The sequence below is a fragment of the Amphiprion ocellaris genome, chromosome 24 (genome assembly GCF_022539595.1).
Source record: "Amphiprion ocellaris isolate individual 3 ecotype Okinawa chromosome 24, ASM2253959v1, whole genome shotgun sequence".
Classification (NCBI taxonomy): Eukaryota; Metazoa; Chordata; class Actinopteri; family Pomacentridae; genus Amphiprion; species Amphiprion ocellaris.
In genome coordinates, this window is record NC_072789.1 from 18,327,287 (window position 1) to 18,349,057 (window position 21,771).

A 21,771-nucleotide genomic window follows, 5' to 3' on the forward strand; every position below is an offset into this window, starting at 1 on the left:
ATTTGGTCCCAGAGCTGGATGCTGGATGCTTCAGATGTGTGGCTGTGTTTTATGGTCCTTGTGTCCCACCCCCCCACCTCTCTATCTCTACCCCTCTATCTGTATCCCTCTATCTCTACCTCTACCCCTCTATCTCTACCTCTCTACTTCTTCTGTCCCTCTCAACCCGCCCGGCCAGCAGGTAGATGGGTCCCCCCACATTAGAGCCGGGTTCTGCTCGAGGTTTTTTTCCCTGTTAAAAGGGTGTTTTCCTTGCCACTGTCGCCTTTTGGCTTGCTCTGGGGGTCAGGCATATGGGTTCTGTAAAGCGTCTCGAGACAATTTGACTGTAATTGGCGCTATATAAATAAAATTGAATTGAATTTTTTTTTGTTCCATTTTTGGCAAGTTTCTGACTTTTTGTCATTTTTTGGAAGTTCTGCATTATTTTGGGCAAGCTTTGACTCACGGAGAAACTGATGTGAATCGACTCTGAATCGCTTCTTTGACAAATTGCATGAAAACAAGGGAAGGTTTTCATAAATTTGATTTATTCGTGATCTCCAAACATCCCCCAAACACCACATTATTGTTTTCATGACAGAATAGTCCCACTGCCATTTAAAAACCACTGTTACATAAAAACTACAGAGAAAAGAGTCAATAAACAACTTTTTAAAGGTAACAGAAGACTGAAATACTGTTTTATGTCAACATATCTGAAAATACAGGAAAGAAAAAGAGAATATTTTCTCTGATATTTAAGGTAAATTCTCTCCAGAAACCTTCATCAGGCTGTAAACGTCTTTATGTCATCATCATTTGTAAATAACAAACAGCTGTGAACTTTGTTGTGAAGTTGAAATATTTTCAGCTTTTTGCATCTTTTTTAATATTAACGTAACTAAATCCAAGTGAAACTGTTGGTTTTAAATGAACTAACATCAGAAATAACTAAATGTAATCTGATTCTTTTGAAGCTAACGTAGCTCCAGAGTCTTCTGGTTGGTACTGAATATGTAGAAATGTCAGATCTGTGTAAATACAGCTCTATTAAATTAGTAATAAATGACAAAGTGATGTTTCTGGTGGTAAATTTATAATAACAATATTTGCTTTGGTTTAATTGAAGCTGTAACTCAAAATGTCTCTGAATTTTGTACCAAATTACATGGTTCTTTCTAGGAAATGACTAAATTTGTCACCTGTGGATTTGGTCTGTAACATTAAAAACTCCATCAAATGTGTTTTGTCTCCAACCTAGAAATGATCACATTTACAACCATCTACTAGAAGTTTTAGTGAATAATTAGCATCACGTTTGTTAATTCATGCAAATATTTACACACTTTCAGGCAATATTTAAGGCTTTGTTTAGAAACTCGTGAACATTTACTGTTTTAAACAAATTTTTGTAAATAATGATTTTAAAAAATGTGTTTTTCTTCAATGATAACAACTAAATCTACTAAATAATTCTCTCAACAGATGCAGGTGAATTTAGTTTTAAATCTTAAACTCGTTACCAGAAGTCTTGCGGTGTTTGTTTGGTATTTGTTCGGCTGCAGTTCCTCCACCGGGCCACGCTGTCAGAATGAGACAAAGTTTGCGGGGAAGATGCCGACGCGTCCGTCCTCCAGCCGGCCCTCCCACCAGTCGTACTGGGACTCGGTCTTGGTGATGACGGTGATCCGGTCGCCGGGGACGAAGCTCAGGTCGCCGGGCTGCTGCCCCGTGAACGGGTGGGTTGCCGTGACGACCAGCTGGCCGGTTGCTCCGCCCACTGACGACGCTCCACCTGGAGGAAAATAAAAACATATTAAAAAAAATAAACTAAAACCTCATGAATAGAGTGTAAAAGTTCTTTTTTTCTCAGTTTTTTTCATTTTTTGTTTTTCATTTTTATGTGTGTTTGGAATCTTTAAAACTATTTACAATCTTTGATATTAAACCTTTATAATCACTTTAAGTGCAGAATATCAGATATGTATTAATTATTCTACTGTAAAATAGCGACGCCAGACTAAATAAAACGCCTAAAAATGAAATAATTTAACACTTTTCAGTCCCTAACATGCATGAATGTCTTTAAAATAACAGATGTCTGCAGAATCATTATTCTGATTTAAATATTGTAAAAAACAGTCTTACTTTATAGTCAAATGCTGTAAAGGAAGAAGAAAATCATATTTTTATACATTTAATAATTGTCGTTTGTTACAGTTTTACTGGTTAGCATCTCAGTTAGTTTTGTTTGTGTGTGATTTTACTAAATATCTGTAAAAACAACCACAAAGAATCTGTAAAAAACTGGATTTTCAATTCTTAATACACAAAAATTTCCTTTAAATATTATATTGATATTTTATAAAATTGAAAATTTTCAATAAATCAGTTAATATCTATGAAATATTTATTTTTAATTTCATTGTTTTTTTAAATTTAATATCATATTATTAAATTAAATATCATATTTAATATATATGTGCTGAAGTATTTTGTAAAAATACGCATTTTTATATATTATACTAAATATCTGCAATAATAAAAAAGTGTTGCTGATTTGAATAATTTATTTTATAAACTAATTTTTAATTCAAACACAGATAAAAGATCTCTGTTTCACATATGTGTTTTTTTTATTGTGTCTGTATATAAACTTGGAAAATTAACAAAAATATGTACTTTTTGTCAACCATATTAATATGCATTGGAAACAGAGTTTACACAATTTAATTATTAGAGCACATGAAATAATACAAAATACAATTCTTTATAAAACTACAATGGAAAAGTCGATCTCTTAATTTAGAAATTTGTATTTTTACCCCATTGTTTAATTATACATAGATAATAAAATATGTAATAGATAATAAAAAAGAGTTACAAGATATTTTAAAGCATCTATAAACCCTCTGCTACTGTAAATATAAAATACTGAAAGAAAGAAAGTCCAAATTATCTTAACACAGATATTTCAGACTATTATTAGAATTATAATCCTGGACACATATTTAATTTGTGTTTGTGTTAAATGTGAGGTTTCTTACTGGAGTTCTGAGAATTTCTGGAGACGAACTGACCTGAAATAAAAAGGAAACATGAAGCACGACATTGTGTAAAATAAAAACAGTCAGTGTTGCAGTAGTTGTAGCGGTGGACACCAGAGGGAGCAACAGCGCTGATTTAAAACAACACTGTATGTGTGTTTCCAACATTTCAGAGCATTCACATCAGTTTCTCCAACTTTTAACCACATCATCACCCTAAAATATGATGATTTACCTCCTGAGGACCTGTAAAGATAAACAGTCCCCATAAAGCAGCTGAGTGAGAGCGCAGACGTCCCCACATCGTAAGGAAAACAAACATGCACACAGAGGACTATTAATGAGACAAAGATTAATGACGTCAGTAATTACACTTCAGAGCTCAGGATTCATTCACAAACCCTGAAACCTGATTCTAATCTAGATTTGATTCTAACCAAACCAGATTCTAATCTAAACCTGATTCTAATCTCAACCTGATTCTAATCTAGATTTGATTCTAATCTAAACCTGATTCTGATCTAGATTTGATTCTAATCTAAACCTGATTCTAATCTAAACCAGATTTTAATCTAGATTTGAATCTAATCTAAACCAGATTCTAATCCAAACCAGATTCTAATCTAAACCTGATTCTAATCTAAACCTGATTCTAATCGAAACCAGATTCTAATTTAAACCCGATTCAAATCTAAAGCAGATTCTAATCTAGCATTGATTCTAATCTAGCATTGATTCTAATCTAAACCTGATTCTAATCTAAGCCAGGTTCTAATCTGAACCTGAAGAAGAAAGGACTCACCAGGGGTTTCAGATTTGTAGATGGAGATGCTCGGGTAGAGGGAGTTTTTGCTTGCTGCTCCTGCGACCACAAACACAGATGTCACTGCAGATTGTTTACACCATAAACAAACAAACAAACAACAACAACAACAAACAGCAGGATGTTTACCGGCGGCCGGCTGCTGGAAGCTGCTGGGAGGTCTCTGCTGTGGAGGAGCTGGAGGTCTGGACGGAGGAACCGACTGGAGACGAACAGAAAACTAAATGAAATGCACAACTGTGATCCAAAACCACCACAGAGAGATGTTAAATGACCCCGAAGAGACACAAAATGACCAAAAAGAGACACAAAATGACCAAAAGTGAACGTAAACAACCACAAACAAACATAAATCAAAAGAAAAACGACAAAACAAGGATGCAAAATGACTAAAAAGTGCGAAATATCCAAAAAAAGACACAGACAACAGCCCCAAAGGGAAGCAAAAACTAAAAGTGATCCAAAACAACCACAAAAAGATTTTAAATTACCACAAAGGGGCACAAAAAAACAAAAAAAAAGACAAAAGGAACACAAAATGACCACAAAGGAATATAAACAACCACAAATCGAACATAAAATAACAAAACAAGGACGCAAAATGACTAAAAAACGGAGCGAAATATCCAAAAAAGGCACAGAAAATGGCCACAATGGGATGCAAAAGACTAGAATGATCCAAAACAACCACAAATAGATGTTAAATGACCACAAAGGGGCACAAAATAAATACAAAATTACCAAACAAACACACAAAATGACTGCAAATTGATGCAAAATGAAGAAAAATAGATGCAAAACAACCTCAAGGCAACACAAAATGACCACAAATGGACACAAAATGGCCAAAAAATGGAAGCAAAAGACTAAAAAGTGATGCAAAACAAGCATGAATAGATGTTAAATGACCACAAAGGGGCACAAAATTACCACACAAAAACACAAAGGGACAAAAAATACACACAAAATAACTACAAATTGATGCAAACTGGATAAAAATGGACCATCTGGAGGAGACAGAAAATGACGACAGAAACTATACAAAACTACAAAACAGCCCATAACTGTCATAAACTGCCCACAGTGGGATGCAAAGCAACACAAAACTACCAACCAAAGATGCAAGATGACGACAAAAACAACCACAAAGTCCAACAGATGCTAAATATCCCCAGGGGGACCACCAACAGGAAGTAAAGACTGTCCACCACCTTCACCCTGGGGTTCTTGCTGGTCCAGTCTGCGGTGTAGGCCTCGGCGTAGGCATCCAGGATGTGGTAGAGGTCGTAGCACTCCGACGGCAGCTCCACGTCTCCGTTCAGAATGGCCGACGCTCGGATGTCCTGGCCATAGAACCTGCGATGGGATGACTCGGTTAAAGATTTGGACTTGAAGAAGGGAGCTACGAAGGTGGTGGTTATCTTCGTACTTGCGGTTGGTCTCTTTGCGTTCGATCAGGTAGGATCCCTCCAGAGAAATCCCAGCAAACAACCCTCTGGACCTGCAGTAGGTGAAGACTGCCGCCGTGCTGCGCAGAGCCACGTCAGCCTCCACGTTCCTGATGAGAACATGTCACCTCAACGTCACGACAACAACACATGAATCCATTAAAAGAGCAGGTAGGGTTAGTAGGGTTAGTAGGGTTAGTAGGGGTAGTAGGGTTGGTAGGGTTGGTAGGGTTAGTAGGGTTAGTAGAGTTAGTAGGGGTAGTAGGGTTAGTAGGGTTAGTAGGGTTGGTAGGGTTAGTAGGGGTAGTAGGGTTAGTAGGGTTAGTAGGGTTAGTAGGGCTAGTAGGGTTAGTAGGGGTAGTAGGGGTTAGTAGGGCTAGTAGGGTTGGTAGGGTTGGTAGGGTTAGTAGGGTTAGTAGGGTTAGTAGGGCTAGTAGGGCTAGTAGGGTTAGTAGGGTTAGTAGGGTTAGTAGGGCTAGTAGGGTTAGTAGGGTTGGTAGGGTTAGTAGGGGTAGTAGGGTAGTAGGATTAGTAGGGGTAGTAGGGGTTAGTAGGGCTAGTAGGGGTAGTAGGAGTAGTAGGGGTTAGTAGGGCAAGTAGGGGTAGTAGGAGTAGGAGTAGTAGGGGTAGTAGAGTTTGGGTTAGTGTTAGAGTTAGGGGGTGAGAGTTATGGGGCTGGGATTAGGGTTAGTGGTGTTCCACAGGGCAGGATCCTGAGTCCTCTGCTGTTCTGGTCTTAACTGGAGACACAACATTCATCTCGTCACAAAAAACACACACACACGTTTGTGGAAGCTTGTGTTGGTTTCAGAGAATGAAAAGAAGATACACAAAATGAAACAACTAACAGACACACAACAACCACATAAAGATGCAAAACTAATAGAAGCAAAAGAACTACAAAAACAACAAAGCGACGCAAAACGACCACAAAGGGACTAAAAATGGTTACAAAGGGATGGAAAATGATGGAAAACTAGGAAAAAAATACACAAAGACAAACTAAGCAACTACAAAGAGACACAAAAAGACACAAAACCACTGTAGAATGTCCTGGTTTGTGGCATCTGCCTGCAGGTGTTCATGATCCGGCTCCTGCTGATGTCATCATTCACCTGGGAGCCACATAACTGGCCCCTCCCACACACACCTGCCGACACATGTGCTCCTAAACCTGTTGAACTGCCCTGAAAGGCCTCTGACCTCCTCCTTCTAAAAATAACCTGCCGAGTCACAGGAAGCCTGAAAACACAGACTGTCATCAAACGCCTCGTGAGGCTCCACCTACCGGCCCATCGGCCCCACCGCCACCGTGCAGTTCCCACCCAGCGTCAGGTTCCCGCCCTTTGTGAACGCCTCGATGGCCCGGCGCTGGTTCAGGATGATCACCAGGTCAGATACCTGGAGGGAACCGACCAATCAGATGTGATTTAAGCAGGTAGGTGGTGCCTTCAAGGACAGACTGAACACGGGCAAAGCACTGCATTCAACAGCAAAAGAGATGCAAAGAAACGCAAAACAACCACAAAAAGACACAAAACAATCACAAAGAGACACAAAACGACCACAAAGAGACACAAACAACCAAAAAGAGACACAAGATGACTACAAAGAGACACAAACAACCACAAAGAGACACAAAACAACCACAAAGACACTCAACAACTACAAAGAGACACAAAACAACCACAAGAGACACAAGCCATCACAGAGACACAAAACAACCACAAAGAGACAACAAACAACCACAAAGAGACACAAGATGACCACAAAGAGATGTAAAACAACGACGAGACACAAACAACCACAAAGAGACACAAAACAACCACAAAGAGACACCAAACCACCACAAAGAGACACAAAACAACCACAAAGAGACAAAAAAAACACAAAGAGACACAAACAACCACAAAGAGACACAAACCGACCACAAAGAGACACAAACAACCACAAAGACACAAAACGACCACAAAGAGACACAAATAACCACAAAGAGACCCAAGATGACCACAAAGAGATGTAAAACAACGACAAAGAGACACAAACAACCACAAAGAGACTCAAAAATAACCACAAAGAGACACAAACAACCACAAACAGACACAAGACAACCACAAAGAGATGCAAAACAACCACAAAGAGATGCAAAACAACCACAAAGTCACAAAACAACCACAAACAGACACAAACAACCACAAAGAGACACAAAACAACCACAAACAGACACAAACAACCACAAAGAGACACAAACAACCACAAAGACATAAAACGACCACAAAGAGACACAAACAACCACAAAGAGACCCAAGATGACCACAAAGAGATGTAAAACAACGACAAAGAGACACAAACAACCACAAAGAGACACAAGATGACCACAAAGACATGCAAAACAACCACAAAGAGACACAAAACAACCACAAAGAGACACAAAACAACCACAAAGAGATGTAAAACAACCACAAAGAGACACAAAACAACCACAAAGAGACACAAAATGACCACAAACAGACACAAAACAACCACACAGACACAAAACGACCACAAAGAGACACAAACGACCACAAAGAGACGCAAGACAACCACAAAGACATGTAAAACAACCACAAAGAGCCACAAAACAACCACAAAGAGACACAAAACAACCACAAGAGACACTAAACAATGACAAAGAGACACAAACAACCATACAGAGACTAAACGATCTGGAACTCATGATTTACACAATCGATTTTATTTTTTCTCCTAAACTAAACCAGGAAGTGACTCACCTCCACGCCGATCTCGAAGCCTCCGCCCAGACCAGCGATGCCGATGGCCGAAGGTGCCGACCACCCTGGACACACAGAGACACACAGAGAAGCCCTCCAGATCAGCCGTTTGGGTCCAGCGTCCTGCTTTAATGTGAAAATCCAGAAAACCGACGGTTCGCCTGCAGACCAGCAGCAGATTTCTGGCAGCGCATCAAACCGCAACATCTGCCAGCTGCCGTGAAACACCCGACGCCTCAGCTGACTGCAGTACGAGCCCAGCGCCGTGGGGACGGCCGTTACCGCAGCAACGCAGGGCAACAACAACAAGAGCAGTGAGGTTACTGTGGGACACAGGAAGGTCCAAGAGACAGACCAGGACAGGGACCAACACAACAGAGGACACGACAAAACAACACAAGACTCAGTGACAAGACACAAGACTGGACGCAACATGAAAAGACACAACAAGACAAGACACAAGACTAGACGCGACATGAAAAGACACAAAGACAACAAGACAAGATACAAGACTGGACACAACATGGAAAGACACGACAAGACAAGACACAAGACTGGACACAACATGTAAAGACACAAAGACAACAAGACACAAGACTGGATGCAACATGAAAAGACACAACAAGACAAGACACAAGACTGGACACAACATGAAAAGACACAACAAGACAAGACACAAGACTGGATGCAACATGAAAAGACACAAAGACAACAAGACATAAGACTGAAAGCAACATGAAAAGACACAAAGACAACAAGACAAGACTGGACGCAACATGAAAAGACACAAAGACAACAAGACACAAGACTGGACGCAACATGAAAAGACAAAGACAAGACAAGACACAAGACTGGATGCAAAATGAAAAGACAAAAAGACAACAAGACAAGACACAAGACTGGACGCAACATGAAAAGACACAAAGACAACAAGACACAAGACTGGACGCAACATGAAAAGACACAACAAGACAAGACACAAGACTGGACGCAACATGAAAAGACACAACAAGACAAGACACAAGACTGGACACAACATGAAAAGACACAACAAGACAAGACACAAGACTGGACGCAACATGAAAAGACACAAAGACAACAAGACACAAGACTGGATGCAACATGAAAAGACACAACAAGACAAGACACAAGACTGGACGCAACATGAAAAGACACAAAGACAACAAGACAAGACACAAGACTGGATGCAACATGAAAAGACAAAAAGACAACAAGACAAGACACAAGACTGGACGCAACATGAAAAGACACAAAGACAACAAGACACAAGACTGAACGCAACATGAAAAGACACAAAGACAACAAGACAAGACTGGATGCAACATGAAAAGACACAAAGACAACAAGACACAAGACTGGACGCAACATGAAAAGACAAAGACAAGACAAGACACAAGACTGGATGCAAAATGAAAAGAAGAAAAGACAACAAGACAAGACACAAGACTGGACGCAACATGAAAAGACACAAAGACAACAAGACACAAGACTGGACGCAACATGAAAAGACACAACAAGACAAGACACAAGACTGGACGCAACATGAAAAGACACAACAAGACAAGACACAAGACTGGACACAACATGAAAAGACACAACAAGACAAGACACAAGACTGGACGCAACATGAAAAGACACAAAGACAACAAGACACAAGACTGGATGCAACATGAAAAGACACAACAAGACAAGACACAAGACTGGACGCAAAATGAAAAGACACAAAGACAACAAGACAAGACACAAGACTGGACGCAACATGAAAAGACACAACAAGACAAGACACAAGACTGGACGCAAAATGAAAAGACACAAAGACAACAAGACACAAGACTGGACGCAACATGAAAAGACACAAAGACAACAAGACAAGACACAAGACTGGACGCAACATGAAAAGACACAACAAGACAAGACACAAGACTGGACGCAACATGAAAAGACACAAAGACAATAAGACAAGACACAAGACTGGATGCAACATGAAAAGACAAAAAGACAACAAGACAAGACACAAGACTGGACGCAACATGAAAAGACACAAAGACAACAAGACACAAGACTGGACGCAACATGAAAAGACACAACAAGACAAGACTGGACACAACATGAAAAGACACAACAAGACAAGACACAAGACTGGACACAAGATGAAAAGACACAACAAGACAAGACACAAGACTGGACGCAACATGAAAAGACACAACAAGACAAGACACAAGACTGGACGCAACATGAAAAGACACAAAGACAACAAGACACAAGACTGAACGCAACATGAAAAGACACAAAGACAACAAGACAAGACTGGAGGCAACATGAAAAGACACAAAGACAACAAGACACAAGACTGGACGCAACATGAAAAGACAAAGACAAGACAAGACACAAGACTGGATGCAAAATGAAAAGACAAAAAGACAACAAGACAAGACACAAGACTGGACGCAACATGAAAAGACACAAAGACAACAAGACACAAGACTGGACGCAACATGAAAAGACACAAAGACAACAAGACACAAGACTGGACGCAACATGAAAAGACACAACAAGACAAGACACAAGACTGGACGCAACATGAAAAGACACAAAGACAAGACACAAGACTGGACGCAACATGAAAAGACACAAAGACAACAAGACAAGACACAAGACTGGACGCAACATGAAAAGACACAACAAGACAAGACACAAGACTGGACGCAACATGAAAAGACACAAAGACAATAAGACAAGACACAAGACTGGATGCAACATGAAAAGACAAAAAGACAACAAGACAAGACACAAGACTGGACGCAACATGAAAAGACACAAAGACAACAAGACACAAGACTGGACGCAACATGAAAAGACACAACAAGACAAGACTGGACACAACATGAAAAGACACAACAAGACAAGACACAAGACTGGACACAAGATGAAAAGACACAACAAGACAAGACACAAGACTGGACGCAACATGAAAAGACACAACAAGACAAGACACAAGACTGGACGCAACATGAAAAGACACAAAGACAACAAGACACAAGACTGAACGCAACATGAAAAGACACAAAGACAACAAGACAAGACTGGAGGCAACATGAAAAGACACAAAGACAACAAGACACAAGACTGGACGCAACATGAAAAGACAAAGACAAGACAAGACACAAGACTGGATGCAAAATGAAAAGACAAAAAGACAACAAGACAAGACACAAGACTGGACGCAACATGAAAAGACACAAAGACAACAAGACACAAGACTGGACGCAACATGAAAAGACACAAAGACAAGACAAGACACAAGACTGGATGCAAAATGAAAAGACAAAGACAAGACAAGACACAAGACTGGATGCAAAATGAAAAGACAAAAAGACAACAAGACAAGACACAAGACTGGACGCAACATGAAAAGACACAAAGACAACAAGACACAAGACTGGATGCAACATGAAAAGACACAACAAGGCAAGACACAAGACTGGACGCAAAATGAAAAGACACAAAGACAACAAGACAAGACACAAGACTGGACGCAACATGAAAAGACACAACAAGACAAGACACAAGACTGGACGCAACATGAAAAGACACAAAGACAACAAGACACAAGACTGGACGCAACATGAAAAGACACAACAAGACAAGACACAAGACTGGACGCAACATGAAAAGACACAAAGACAAGACACAAGACTGGACGCAACATGAAAAGACACAAAGACAACAAGACACAAGACTGGACGCAACATGAAAAGACACAACAAGACAAGACACAAGACTGGACGCAACATGAAAAGACACAAAGACAACAAGACAAGACACAAGACTGGATGCAACATGAAAAGACAAAAAGACAACAAGACAAGACACAAGACTGGACGCAACATGAAAAGACACAAAGACAACAAGACACAAGACTGGACGCAACATGAAAAGACACAAAGACAACAAGACACAAGACTGGAGGTAACATGAAAAGACACAAAGACAAGACACAAGACTGGACGCAACATGAAAAGACACAAAGACAACAAGACACAAGACTGGACGCAACATGAAAAGACACAACAAGACAAGACACAAGACTGGACGCAACATGAAAAGACACAAAGACAACAAGACAAGACACAAGACTGGATGCAACATGAAAAGACAAAAAGACAACAAGACAAGACACAAGACTGGACGCAACATGAAAAGACACAAAGACAACAAGACACAAGACTGGACGCAACATGAAAAGACACAACAAGACAAGACTGGACGCAACATGAAAAGACACAACAAGACAAGACACAAGACTGGACACAACATGAAAAGACACAACAAGACAAGACACAAGACTGGACGCAACATGAAAAGACACAACAAGACAAGACACAAGACTGGACGCAACATGAAAAGACACAAAGACAACAAGACACAAGACTGGATGCAACATGAAAAGACACAACAAGACAAGACACAAGACTGGACGCAACATGAAAAGACACAAAGACAACAAGACAAGACACAAGACTGGACGCAACATGAAAAGACACAACAAGACAAGACACAAAACTGGACACAACATGAAAAAACACACAAGACAAGACACAAAAAGATGCAACATGACAAAGCACAACAAGATGAGACACAACACATAAAGACACAAAAAGAAAAGACACAACACGACAAGATACAATGTGAGTCAAACCACAATAAGTTGAGACACAACACAATGTAACAACACAAGACAACAAGAAAAGACACAAGGCACCAAGAAAAGACACAAGACACAAGAAGACAAAACACAAAATGAAACAAACAAGAAGACATAACAGAATCGAACAGTTTGAACTCCATTGAGAGAAGCTTTGATTTTACAGCCGTACGTCTGTCAGGGAGACAGAGGACACAACAAGACAACAAGACGAGACAACAAGACAACAAAATGAGACAACAAGACAACAATACAAGACAACAAGACAACAATACAAGACAATAAGACAACGAGACGACACAATAATACAACAAGACAACGAGACAACGAGACAATGAGACAACAAGACGAGACGAGACGAGATGAGACGAGATAACAAGACAACAAGACAACAAGACGAGACAATGAGACGATGAGATGAGACAATGAGACGAGACAACGAGACGAGACGAGACGAGACAACGAGATGAGACGAGACAACAAGACAACAAGATGAGATACAGGATGAGACAATGAGATGAAACAACGAGAAATAATGACAAGGTCTGATGAGGTGACAAGACATGAAAAGACAAAAAGACACCACAACAACAGAACCAAACAGAACAGAACAGAACCAAACAGAACCAAACAGAACAGAACCCTCTAGAGGAATCCCTGGACTTCCTTACGTCTGTCGGGGAGTCTGGCGATGACGATGCCGCTGCCTCCTCTGGCGGTGATCATGAACCCGGCCTTGATGACGGAGATGATGGCCAAACCCTCGGCCTTGGCGATGACATGAGCTGCAACACAGACAGAGTGCACGTTAGAGTGCACATTCCAGATCTCCAGGAGGAAGTGGTCCTACTGGTCCTACCGGGGATGAGCTTGTCCGGTCCGTTCCGGTTGGAGATCTCGGTGAACTCTCTCAGGATCTTGGCGGCTTTCTTGGCCTCGGACTTGAGGTTGGACGGGATGGGGTTGCTCACTGCGAAGACAACGCTCTGCTGCTGTAGGAGGCATTAACTGGGAAAGCTTCACCTTTCAACCATCAATGAGCGCCTTGTTCTCTAATCTTATCTCCATCTGCAGCAAAAAAAACTTCCTCAAACCGTCCGACACTCGCAGCCTTGTTCAGAACCCTCATTCATCCTCCACACTGACAGAACATCATTGATCCAACTATCTGCTGCGATTCATGTCCATGAAGAACAGTTGCACAAGCAAAGAACACTCAATAGCTGGACTTGTTTCATCCGACAACAGTTCAAAACCACAAAGACACAAACGATTTCTGTCCCATTAAACCAAAAAAAGCAGAAAATATCTGTTTATTCAGCTGCAGCCATTTTTACAGAAGACTAAATAAAGAAATGATAGAAATAGAGAAAAATTAAACCACGAAGACACACCAAACAGCCACAATGAGAGAAAAACAACCACAAAGAGACACAAAACAACCACAGAGACACAAAACGACCACAAAGAGACACAAAACCAACACAAAGAGACACAAAACAACCACAAACAGACAGAAAAAAAATAAAGAAAACAACCACTAAGTGTCAGAAAGCTGCTGAACTTCCAGGTGAAACTAAAACGTGTTCGGACCTAAACAGACTTACTGAGTAGAACCTCGACTGTTTAAGATCCTCTCATCTAAACATTAGAACCTGAAAGCAAACAGATGAGCTGCCGTTGTTCTGCGTTCTCTCTGTCAGACAGGTTCAGATCCTGTTCAGCAGCAGCAGCACATTCCTGAAACATGACAGCACCGAGGCCACATCCACAGCAGAACACACTGGTTCCCACTAGAACCACAGTCCTCATAGTTCCCACGGCCTGGATGAGTTCCCAAACACCAAGGATCCACCCGGAAACAACCCACAGCCAAGGGAACAACTCCAGTGGGTTCTAGTCATCTACAGAGTGGATTCACAGGCCTTTAAATGTTTCTACGGGTCTTTTTAAAGGGTTCTAGACGTGAATAAGGAGGTTCTATAGGTGAATGACGAGATTCTAGAGGACTATGTTGAGATATTTTAGTTTCTAGTCATCTACAAGGTGGATTGGTTGGTTATTGAAGAGGTTCTGTGTCTTTTTCCAAGGTTCTAGTCCTAAATAGAGGTTCTACAGGTGACTGAGGTCCCTCTTGTCATGTAGAAGGAGGTTCTATTGGTGTTCCGAAGAGATTCTTGAGAACTATGTAGAGATATTTTAGTTTCTAGTCATCTACAAGGCAGGTTGGTTGGTTATTGAAGAGGTTCTGTGTCTTTTTACAGAGTTCTAGTCCTAAATAGAGGTTCTACATGCGTCTGAGGACCTTCTTGTCACATAGAAGGATGTTCTATTGGTGTTCCAAAGAGAATCTAGAGAACTTTGTGGAGATATTTTAGTTTCTAGCGTCTACAAAGCGGATTGGTTGGTTATGGAAGAGGTTCTGTGTCTTTTTAAATTGTTCTAGCTGTGAACAAAGAGGTTCTATACATTTCTGAGAAGGCTGCAGTGAGAGCTTAGGTTCTACTTATTTATGAAGAGGTCTTTGGGACGGTTTTGACATGAACCAGTAGTTTCTATAGGTGGTCTCCACAGAGGTTCCTTCAGTCTTTCAGTCTACTCCTCAGTAAGGAGGTTCTGTTACTGGCTGCTGAGGTTCTGGACACGAATGAGGAGATTCCTAGTGGTCATTTTGGCTCTAAGTATTTTGAAAAAAGCAGAAAAAAATGTTGATGAATCATCAGAAAAACGTTCAAAACACATTAATAAAACTTGAAATGAAAAATCAATGAAATGCATTTTTAAAAGTCGATAACAAAATAAATGATTTTCAGAAAAACGTTGCAAAAAATAAATGTTTGGAAATCTGCTGATATTCTCAAAAAAATGTCTGAAAAATATGAATCAGATGGATAGAAAATTTACTAAATTCAACAGTAAAATCTATATAATTACTATTATTATTATTGTTACTAATTATTATTCAGTATTATCATTATTATTATTGTTATTAGTCATTATTATTATTATTATTATTATTATTATTATTATTATTATTATTATTCAGTATTCTGCTGAAATCATCTTAAATGATAGGAAGAGGTCCAAAGAACATCAATAAAATGTACAAAAATGACTAAAATGATTGAAAAACACAGAAAGTCTGAAATGCATCAATAAAATGTTTAAAATAAGAGCAAATAAAATATTAAATATTTAGAGAAAATAACAATAAAATCTGTATAAATCTTAAAAACACAGATTAAACCTTTAATTTGCTGCTGAACTACTTCCTGTTAGTTCCTCCTGGACCCTCTGGAGGGCCTCCACCCGCACGTTGAACCACTGGACTGGACTCTGAGAACTAGAACCAGAACCGGACCCAGAACGAGCCCCGGTGGAACCCAGAACAACAGAACCCTGCTCCACTTACTGTTCTCCTTCCCCTGCTGCTCCTCTAGATGTCTACCTGCCGACAGGTGAGCCGCGCGAGCCTCTCTCCGCTCCTCTTCACTTCCGCCTCACCTGACTCTCGGAGCAGCCGCAAACTGCGCGAGCTCACAGCCGCGGGAGTGCGTGAGGCGCGCGGGAAGGTGAGGTGGGCGGAGCCTGCAGCAGGTGTGCATGAGCGGACGGTCACGCGCAGCAGCTGGTCCCGTGCCCGCGCGTTCCTCAGGGAAAAGGGAAATGCGCGCTTTTCCCTGAGTTCAGACTGTCAGACTTTAAACAGTTTGTTTGTCTGTTTGTTTGTTTACAACATGGAAGTCTGTTGTTTGTTTTTACTGAAGCTGAAGGAAACTGTTGAGTAAATATCTAAAAAACAATAAATAAAGAATACAATGATCTTAAAAATACATGAATGAAAAATATGTAGGATGTATGTATATATATGTATATATATATATATATATATATATATATATATATATATATATATATATATATGTATATATATATGTATATATACACACATACATACACATATATGTATATATATGTATGTACATATACATACATATATATGTATGTATATATGTATATATATAATTTTATATATATGATTATATATATATTTATATATATAAATTCAATTATAAAATGTCTAAAAAATGTTTTAAAACATCTAAGAAATATTGAAAAAACTAAAACATTTTTAAAAATATTAATGCATACTTCATTTCACTGTGCAGAAAAATAATTGTTTTAAAAATATTTAATGAAATTTATTTAGAAAATGAATTAGTTCAAAAATAAGTTACAAATAATGATCGATGAAAACTTGTAAAATATCTAAAAATGAGTAATATCTCAGAAAATAAAATGAAATGTGAAATATAGAATTTAAGATGGAACATAGAAACTATTGGACAAATATTAAATATGGAAAACCTGTTTTTAAAATATCTGAAAAACATGAACGGAATCAGTGACTCTTATTGACTCCCAGTGACTCTTATCGACTCCCAGTGACTCTTTTTGACTCCCAGTGACTCTCAATGACTCTTATTGATTCCCAGTGACTCTCAGTGACTCTTATTGACTCCCAGTGACTCCCAGTGACTCTTATTGACTCTTTTTGACTCCCAGGACTCTCAATGACTCTTATTGACTCCCAGTGACTCCCAGTGACTCTTCTTGACTCTCAGTGACTCTTATTGACTCCCAGTGACTCTCAGTGACTCTTATTGACTCCCTGTGACTCCCAGTGACTCTTATTGACTCCCAGTGCCTCCCAGTGACTCTTTTTCACTCCCAGTGACTCTTTTTGACTCCCAGTGACTCCCAGTGACTCTTATTGACTCCCAGTGACTCTCAGTGACTCTTATTGACTCCCTGTGACTCCCAGTGACTCTTATTGACTCCCAGTGACTCCCAGTGACTCTTTTTCACTCCCAGTGACTCGTTTTGACTCCCAGTGACTCTTATTGACTCCCAGTGAATCTCAGTGACTCCTGGTTGTTCGAGGCGAATGTGATTTTGTTCTGAAAGTATCTACACATCCTGTCTGCAGCTGGTGATGCTGTGACTGATGAATCAATCACACGCTTCCATCACAATGAAGTGATGTTGCGTAAAATCAGCAGACTGCCGACAGAAACAACATGAACATCTGTTCTGTTCCTAGTGGTTCCACTAACATTGGTTCCGCTAACATTGGTTCCGCTAACATTGGTTCCGCTAACTTTGGTTCCACTAACTTTGGTTCCGCTAACTTTGGTTCCACTAATTTTCACTGTTCCAGTCTGATGCTTGGACATACGCGTCATCACCCACGAAACTTTGTATTCATGTGTTTTAACAGACATTTTATTCGTAACGTCTGAACATCTGTTGGACATTTATTAGTGTTTTTTTTTTTTTCATCAGATTAATTAATATTTTGGAACATTTTTTAGACGTTTAATTCCTTCAGACAAATTGTTAATAATATTTAGATGCTTTATTAATATTTCTGACTTCATTTTGACATTCACTTGTATTTTTCTTCCAAAATAATTCATATTTTGAGGAAATTATTCAGTTGTTTTGTGATTTTCTTTAAATATATTGAGTTTTAATCATACTTTTTGGACATTATTCAGACATTAACATTTTTCAGACTTTGTAATATTAATTTTTTGCACATTTGTATGACATTTCTAAACATTTTTTCAGCATGTTATTGATAATTTCCATTTTCTTGGTATTTCTGGGTTATTTACATGGAATTTTATTATTATTTTTTCGAGAAATTTTTTAAATAATTTGGTAATACTTGTTTTGAAATACATTTTTTGTAATACATTAAATTAATGTTTTTGGGACATCAGATGTTGTTCAAAAGTATAAATATTTCAACAATCTACTTTGAACATATTTGAGACATTTGTGAATATTTTTGTCAGACCTTTGTTAACACCAGAGTTAATATTTTTGTGGATATTTACGACTTTCTTATGCAGATGATTTACTGTTTTATTTCTTTAATTTTACGGATATTATCTTGATTAAAGCGAATTAACGATAGAAAATGAACCAAAGACGAAAAGTCAGAAATAAAGGACTCCTTGTGTTTTAATGTTTCTTTTCTTCTCCTGATCTCTATCTAGTCATCTCCTTGTGTCTTTATCTTGTTTCATGATCGAGTCTCTTTAACAGCTGGAAAAACATCAGTCGTATCAAAGCCATTCATAGACTGGAGTGAAGGACTAGATGGACTTGGTGAAGACCTGGGATGGGATGTGACAATTTTTAAAAATACTGGTATAAAGCTGTGGAACTAGGAGGACTGTTAGGGGACTAGAGGACTTGAAAGTGACTAGAGAACCATGGTGTAGGACTGAAGATGAATTGCTGTGGACTGAAGGACTTGGTAAAGACTTGAATGGGTCTATTGGGGGAGGAAAGGACTGAAGATGACTAGAAACCTACTGTACAGGACTGACGTTGACTTGTTCTGGACTGAAGAATTCATAGCACTCGGGAAGGTACTAGAGGACTTGAAAGTGACCAGAGAACCACAATGTATGACTGAAGATGACTTGTAGAGAACTGAAGGACTCGAAGGTCTTGACAAAGACTTTGGTGGTACTAGACAACTTGGAGACGGACTAGTGTGAGGTTGTAGAACCGGGAAAATGAGTAATAAAGACTGGAGGACTTGAAATTGACTAGAAAACTTGGAGACTGAAGATGACTTGTAGAGGACTGAAGGACTGGAAAGACTTGGTTAAGAAATTGAAGGGACTATTAGGGGACTAGAGAACCACTAGACTGAAGATGACTTTCAGTGGATTGAAGAACTGGATAGACTTGGTAACAACTTGGTAGGGACTAGACGGGCTGTGGAACTGGAAAGACTGTTAGGGGACTAGAGGACTTCAAAGTGACTAGAGAACCACAGTTTGGACTGAAGATGAATTGCAGAGAACTGAAGGACTGGAAGGACTTGGTAAAATAATTGAAGGCACTATTAAGCGACGAGAGAACCACTAGACTGAAGACTGAATAATTACACAGACTTGGTAAGACTTGGTAGGGACTAGAAAACGTATAGAAAGACTAGTATGAGATTGCAGAACTGGAAAAAGTATTAAGGGACTAAAGAACTTGAAAATGACTAGAGAACTTCAGTGTAGGACTGAGGATGACTTGTAGGGGACTGAAGCATTGAAAGACTTGGTAAAGACTTCAAAATGACTATTAAAAGACTATAAGACTTGCAAGCGATTATATACCTACTAGACTGAAGATGACTTGCACTGGATTGAAGGATTGGAGGGACTTGGTAAAGACTTGAATTGGTCTGTTAGAGAAGCAGAGGACTTGAGAGTGACTAGAAATTTTCTATACAGGACTGAAAATGATTTGCAGTGGTCTGAAAGATTGAACAGACTTGCTAAAAACTTCAAAGGGACTATTAGGGAACTAGAGACCTTGAGAGCGACTAGAAAACTACTAGATTGAAAGCAACTTGCAGTGGACTAAAGAATTGGATAGACTTGGTAAAGACTTGGTACTTAGACTAGGCAACTTAGAGGATGAGCTTGAGGTTGTACAAGTGGGAAAATAAAACTAGAGACTAGAGATGACTTGTTGTAGGCTGAAGGATTGGTAGGACTTGGTGAGGGACTAGGGCACTTGAAATTGACTACAAAACTAGAGATTACTTTTAGTTGACAGAATGACTTGAAAGACTTGGCTGAGACTAGAGACTAGCATGGTATTATTAGGGGACTAGAGGACATTAAAACTGCATCTAGGATTGAAGATGACTTGTAGTAGACTGAAGGACTGGAAGGACTTGGTTAAGACTAGGATGGGGCTTTGAAGAACCTGGAGGACTTGACAATGACTAGAAAACTACCAAATAGGACTAGAAATGACTTGTAGTGGACTGAAGAATTGGAAAGACTTGGTGAGGTACTGGGACACTTGACAGTGAGTAGAAAACTACTGTATGGGACTGAAGATGACTTGTAATAGACTGAGGGATTGGAAGTACTTGGTGATGGACCAGAGGACTTGAAATTGACTACAAAGTTAGAGATGACTTATAGTGGACAGAATAAGTCATTCTGTCTTCAAGTCAAAGGACTTAGCTGGGCAGGGGACTAGAGAGCATTAAAACTACATACAGGACTAAAGATGACTTGTAGTAGACAGAAGATTGGAAGGACTTGGTTGAGACTAGGACGGGGCTTTGAAGAACCTAGAGGACTTGACAATGACTAGAAAACTACTGAATAGGACTAGAAATGACTTGCAGTGGATTGAAGAACTGGAAGGACTTGGTGAAGGACTAAGGCACTTGACAATGTCTAGAAATGTACTGCATAGGACTGAAGAGGATTTGCAGTGGACTGTAGAACTAGAAGCACATGGAAGACTTGGTCGACTCCCAGGTCCACAGTCTCATCCCAGTCCTTTTCAAAGTTCTCTTGTCTCCCCCGAGTCTTTCCTAAGCCTTTCAGAGCACTGCAAGTCACCCTGGTAAAGAAACAGTGAAAGCTTCATGCCACCTGACATCATCAGCGTCACATCAGACTCGTAACGAACTCGTCTGACCTGCAGCCAAACCACGACACTGCCTGGCCACGCCCCCCACCTGTCAGTCAACCCTCCCCACACAGGTATGCCAGGCAGGCGGTCTGAGCGCGCTCAGTGCAGGATCGTGTTTATTTAAGGGAAAGCAAGTCGGTAGCAGACTTGGCACCAAGTCAGGAGGTGAGTCAGTGCCTGCCACAGGTGTGAGTCAGTCCTCTAGTCACTGCTGCCAGTTCACCTCAGTGACCTCACCAATCCTCAGGACTAGAGTGACTCGGTAAAGACTCGAATAGGGCTATCGAGGGATGAGTAGACTCGAAAGAAGATTTCTGCTAATTTTCAAGTCCTCAAGTCTCTCAACAGTTATCCTAGTTCCACATCCCAATGTGTTCACCAAGTCATTCTGGTTCTTCAGTCCATTACAAGTCATCTTTGGTCCTATAGAGTACTTTTCTAGTCATTGTCAAGT

General features: G+C 39.7%; 1 protein-coding gene across 1 annotated transcript; it reads right to left on the reverse strand.

The window, feature by feature from the left end:
• Window positions 1-513: 513 nt before the first annotated feature.
• Window positions 514-16,349, reverse strand: sh3yl1 (SH3 and SYLF domain containing 1). The gene is made up of 11 exons (XM_055008331.1): window positions 16,210-16,349; window positions 13,657-13,767; window positions 13,469-13,582; window positions 8,072-8,136; window positions 6,589-6,701; window positions 5,282-5,410; window positions 5,064-5,208; window positions 3,982-4,054; window positions 3,832-3,891; window positions 3,030-3,062; window positions 514-1,777 (listed from the first exon to the last, which is right to left on the reverse strand). Coding segments are annotated over exons 1-11 (1,053 nt in total). The 5' UTR covers window positions 16,211-16,349; the 3' UTR covers window positions 514-1,568.
• Window positions 16,350-21,771: the final 5,422 nt, after the last annotated feature.

What these genes read in the sequence shown, in the direction of transcription:
- sh3yl1 (XM_055008331.1), bottom strand. An exon ending in GCTTCGAGATCGGCGTGGAG is followed by an intron (nt 6,702 to 8,071) that starts GTGAGTCACTTC and finishes GGTTCCCTCCAG; the next exon opens with GTATCTGACCTGGTGATCAT. An exon ending in GCAAGAACCCCAGGGTGAAG is followed by an intron (nt 4,055 to 5,063) that starts GTGGTGGACAGT and finishes GTTCGTCTCCAG; the next exon opens with TCGGTTCCTCCGTCCAGACC.